Source organism: Pteropus alecto, unplaced genomic scaffold (genome assembly GCF_000325575.1).
Source record: "Pteropus alecto unplaced genomic scaffold, ASM32557v1 scaffold22, whole genome shotgun sequence".
NCBI classification, from domain to species: Eukaryota; Metazoa; Chordata; class Mammalia; order Chiroptera; family Pteropodidae; genus Pteropus; species Pteropus alecto.
In genome coordinates this window covers 1,316,216-1,321,743 of record NW_006434839.1, presented here as the reverse complement: position 1 = coordinate 1,321,743, position 5,528 = coordinate 1,316,216, and the positions used below count along the sequence as shown (strand labels likewise).

Sequence of the window (5,528 nt, the reverse complement as noted above, 5' to 3'; positions counted from 1 at the left end):
ATTGATTAGCCCTTTCTGCCAGAGGCTTAGACTTGCCACTAATGGACGCCATCGGACTTTGCTGTCCAAAGCATAGTTCCCATAACGACATACCTCAAGGTCCCCTTGCAAATGGACAAGGCCAGTGCTTCTCAAAAATCTTTAAATCACTAGACTCCTCTCTTCAGATGACATTTCACATGGAAACAGCTCAAAGCAGGGCTATTCTGGCCAAAGAGAGGAGAGCTAGGAGGCCCTTTCCCAGTGGCGGCTCCTGAGACACCTCCGTGGAACATGGTTTGGAAACCACTCGGAGGCACCGCTCAGAAGGGGGCCAGGGAGGCTTCCTCTGTGAGGATGACATTTGAATCGAGATCGAGAAGAGCTAGAAGGAGGCCATTCCAGGCACAAGAACAGCAAATACAAAGGGCCTGGGGCAGGTACAGGCTTAGCTTGTTTGAGACCCAGAATGCTGTGTAGAGTGTAGGCATTGCGGAGGTCAAGGTAAGAATGGGGGTCAAGGTAAGGTCAGGTAGGGAGGCAGGGTCCATTCGTAAAGCCATAGCGGCAGGGTAAGGAGTTCGGGTTTGATTCTGAGTATGAGAGGAAGCTATTGGAGGATTTAAGCAGGAAAGAGGATTATAATCTGATTAAGTTTTTAAACTATCACTGGCTACAATATGGGGGCAAGAAGAGAAGGCAGGACAATTGTCCGTTACAGTACTTCACGTGAGACGTGGTGGAGGCCTGACTGGGACAGCAGCTGTGAGCATCTCCCAAGGTAGAGGTGCAGCGGGGGTCTGTGGGCACACCTCCTCGTCCCTGGCGTAGGCACCTGGGGCAACTGAGGCTCACCCAGAACAGGCGAGGACCCCTTTTCTCTTATCGCCTACAGAATTTCCATTCACCCTTCAAGACCCAGCACGACTATCTCTATCAGAGAGTTGACTCTTACCATTTACTACTGAGTATAAGTCCTTTTCCTAAGGACTAGTAGATGTGGGAGGGACCTTATAGTCACCTGCTTTTACAGACGAGAGACCAAAGGCTCAGAGCTGCTACTGAACTTGGGTCCCTTAATCGCCACTCTGGTGCTGTTTTCACCTCATCCTCAACTTTTCATTTATGTGTGTCTCATATCCCCAGCTAGAGAATAAGCTTTTTTTTTTTTTTTTCATCTTTTTATATGAGATTTAATTAAAAATTCTTAAGAGCAGGGATCTTATCTTCGCCATCGATCTCCCTCGCATCTAGCGTAATGCTGGGCACAAACATGGAAGTTCAACAACTCTGTGCTGACCGGCCCCTCTGCCAGCCATGGAGCTCACTGCCACGGGGATGTGCCCTTTGCACCCCAGCGCGGTTAGCCTGCCTCCCCACACTGACCTGGCATCGCCTCGACCTGGCACCCCACCACTGCGGTCCCTAACTTCCCCGGGTAGCGGTACCTGCCGCTTTTCACAGCCAGGCCGGAGCGCGTGGCGGAGCCTCGCTCCGAAGGGACGGGCTGGGGCAGCGTTCTTCTTATTGAATTGATACACTCTGACCGCGATTAGTCTTGCAGTCTAATTGGAATTAGGCCCAAACCCCAAGCCAGGGCGGAGGGGCGGGGTGCATATTAAGACGTGACTATGCATCGTTACTTTGCCTTTCTTGGATCCTCACTGGTCTCTCAGTAAGTGCTCATGAGAAATCAGATGGCAGAGTCCAAAGACCTGGCCCCAGAGGCAAGAGGACTCCATACTTGCCCAAAGGACCACTGTTCTTTCGGTGACGGGAAGGAGGCTGCAGTTCCCCGTGCCGTCACATTTACTGCCCTTTAATTGAGATATGTTTTCTGGCAGAGGCATTTAAAATCGGTGTTAGTTCTCCCAGAGAATCCCAGTGAGGCGGGGTGGTGGCAGGGAGTGGGGAGGAGGCCACTGCACTCCGCACTCCCCAGTTAGTCACCAGGCCACAGGTCTGAGAGTTGGGTTCATCAATGGACAGAAAACTGGGTCAGGCAGGGTCCTCGCCCATCCACTGTTCCCTCTATCCCGCAGTGTTGGTCGGAGTGCATCATTATTTCAGTTGTCAGAATCTGCTGTTTAAGTAACAATAACAGCGTATTATTCATTCAGTCCACTTACTGATGATCTACCATGTGCCTGCGTGTATTCACTTCTAATTATTAATGCACGTTTTCAAATCGGAATCTGTAAGTGCAGAAGTTCATAAAAATAGAAATTCTTGCTCACAACGGCAAGGAGTAGCGTGTGTGAAAACTAACAGAACGTGTTCCAGCCCTTCCCGCTTCGTGACGGAGAACTTCCTAGCAAGTTGCATAGATGGCCCGCTTAGCAGGCCGTCTTAAATGAGAACCTAGTGTTTATCCCATCTTTGGAAATACTGACAAATGCTAACGGACAAAAGAAATTTTAAAAGAAACTGACAGGAAGTTAAGGCAAGAAGTTTCCCCCAATTAACTGTATTAACATAACGTAGCAACAAGATGTATGTTACCAACAGATCAGGCCATTTCCAGTTGGTAATTAGGTCCACACGGACCTAATCTCCTCGCTCCTGGTTTATCAACCACATCCTGTGTGTCTGTTCGCCCTGCCTGCGGATTGCCCCATTAAGATAGTGCGTGTCAAGCTTTTCCAGATACTGGCAACTTGGGAAGATCAAAACTTCCTTGAGGGCGACCTTCTCTCCCAGAACCGATCACTGGTCTTAACCAGGAATATAGCACACCTTTCGATGAGAAGAAATGTCTCCATTTTTTAAGATATCCTATTAGAGTCCTTGGGTGACCTTGGTTCCATCCAGAGCTTCGATTTATAAGACGGTGGCTCAGATCACATCTGTAGCTCAGAACTTTCTACCAGGCTCAAGATCCGTGGTTCCAAGAGCCTTAGCAGCTCGCGGGCAGCTCAAATCTGAACGCAGCACACGTGCACACGCATGCACACGCAGACACACACATACCCTCTCTCTGACCTAAATCTAAATTTTAGTAAGTGATATCATTGCGTACCCAGGTTTCCAAACCAGACATTGCAGGCCTCACTCGAGGCACAAGGAGGCCAGCTCTGGTTTGTTAAAATTTGAATTATTTGAAACCAGTGTCAACAGGAAGCTTTCTTTAGAGCTCGCACACCCAGGCCCTTGCTTGCTGGTGGCCGCACCCCACAGGCTGCCTCCTCCCCTCTGGCTCCCCAGCACTTCCTCCTACACCTGGATCCGTGTCTCTGTTACTATGCTTTTAGTGTTCAATTCTTTGGTTATTGGTAAAATTGAGCATTTTTCCCATTTATCGACCATTTGTTTGTATTTCTTCCTCTGTAACATGAACTTTGGACTATTAAGTTTCATCTTTGTCCAATGAAACCGTTTCCCTAACCCAGAGCTTTCAAAGCGTGGTCACTGGATCACCCAAGAACTTGTTAAAAATATGGATTCTCAGCCCACCCCCCACCCAAGACCAACTGAAGCAGAAACCCCGGAGCCCAGCAGTCAGCTTTAACAAGCCCTCCAGGACTCCAGACCACCCTCCCCCAGACTCAGGATTCACCTTGAACCCAGGTGCACAACAGGGGCACCCATGAAAGGACTCACCTTGCATGACACCAACCTTAAACGGCCCAGAGGATAAGACTGCAAACTCCAGGACTAGCCTGCCTGAGGTCGTAGCCCTGGCTGCCACTTGCTAGCTGTGTGATCCTAGGCAGCTGGCCTAACCTCTCTGGGCCTCAATTTCCTCAATTGCTACAATGGGAATAATAATAGAACCTCCCTCATAGGTTTGTTTTGGGAATTAAAGGTTCAGTACCTATTAAGCACTTAGCACAGTTCCCAGCACGCAACACTTTATGAATGTCAGTTATGACTGCTGCCACCGTGGCCATGTAAATGACCCAAAGCTCACAGGCCTGACATCTGGAAGAAATAAAGCTGGATCTTACAGAAACGTGGCCACCAGGAAGCAGGAGCTCTTAAATATTAACGTAGCGCAAGTCCTCTTGTTCTCACCACCTAAAAAAATCTGCCGCTCCCTTTCCCAGCCTTCCCAAACTGTGTGTACTTCTTCAGGCCATTCCTCTCATGTCAGCAGTGGCAGAAGAAACAGAAGGCACAGCAAACCTCGAGAAGCTCTTGAACTCATTTTGGGTCCACCAGATATCTCCGTTGGTTGACGATAGGTTTATAATTCTATACCATTTTAGAACATTCTGTCTCCTACAGCAGCCTTCTCATTGGAGGTTAACATGAGGCATATTTAAGAGGCGATCCCAACATTAAATAAGTTTGAGAAGTGCCTCAGCAGACTAGGTTAGACGAGTTAATTTAAGCAGACTGTGGATTACGAATGTCCGAATGTCCGCGGGGGAGTCACATGCAGATTTTGCCAGAGGCGTTTGATTCCGCTTCCACTTGACGAAGGAGTGATGTCCGGGGGGAGGGTGCCGTGGAGAGCACTTTGGGAAGTGCTGCCCTGTGAGAAACGGGAAAGGACCTCCAGGATTCAGATGGCCGGTTGGTTCCTAATGGATTAAAGGAAAACCCAGTATTGTAATAAGACATTATATATAGGAAAGGAGAGAATAAAGACTTTTTTTTTCTCTTTAAAGAAGTAGCAAATGGGGTATTTTCTGTGTCTCCAAAGAAAGACAATGAACTTTTAAATGCTTTAGAAAGATGAACAGAATGTTCTTTGCCTCAGTACGCCCTACATGGAGCTCTACCATGATATTTATTCAGTATTTCCCCAAAAGAGAGACGTCCCGAGTTTGTCCAAGCTGGGGCAGTTATTGGAGGGCGAGGGAGCCCGATCCCTCGATGCCGCCCCCCTCTCCGTGAACGTTTCCAGACACCGATCTCGCTGGCAGGTTGCCCTCACTCGGATCTTTTCTTCTCACTCGAGAACATTGAAACCGTAATAAACCTGACCTCTCTCTTTCTCTCTCCCTCTCCTCTTCCCCTTCCTTCTCCGTTGCCCTCACCCTCTGTGTCTTCCCTTGCCCGCCCTTCAGGAACCTTCTGCATCATTTCACTGTGCACCTGTGTGGCCGGAATCAACTTCGAGCTGTCACGCTACCCGCGCTACCTGTATGGACTCCCCGATGACATCAGCCATGGCTATGGATGGTCCATGTTCTGTGCGTGGGGGGGCCTGGGACTCACACTCATCTCGGGGTTCTTCTGTACCTTGGCCCCTTCTGTCCAACCTGTCCCGAGGACCAACTGCCCTAAATCCAGACCCGAGAATGGGACAGTGTGCTAAAAAACAAACACCATACCACACACACACACACACACACACACACACACACACATATATATATATATATAAATATATATATAATATACATATATAAAAGAAAACTCAGTCGAGGCGATGCCAGTGCCGAGGCGGAGTGGAGTGGGCTCGGGCACCGCGTCGTGTGGGACTTTGAGCTGCCTCGTCACCGAGCTGGGGACGCCGTTCCTGTCACGTGGCTCTTCCATCACTCCCTGACTCCTGGCTCCATGGTTTCTCGAAGACAGAACGAACATCACCACTCGCG

General features: G+C 49.1%; 1 protein-coding gene across 1 annotated transcript in view; it reads left to right on the top strand.

Moving 5' to 3' along the window:
• The window catches only part of LOC102877890 (transmembrane protein 178B), a 104,571-nt gene extending 99,288 nt beyond the window's left edge, over positions 1 to 5,283 (top strand). The window contains exon 3 of the mRNA XM_025045844.1: positions 4,995 to 5,283. Coding sequence (XP_024901612.1) covers positions 4,995 to 5,245 — 251 coding nt within the window. The 3' untranslated portion in view covers positions 5,246 to 5,283. The remainder of the gene's footprint in view (positions 1 to 4,994) is intronic.
• The last annotated feature ends 245 nt before the right edge of the window (positions 5,284 to 5,528 follow it).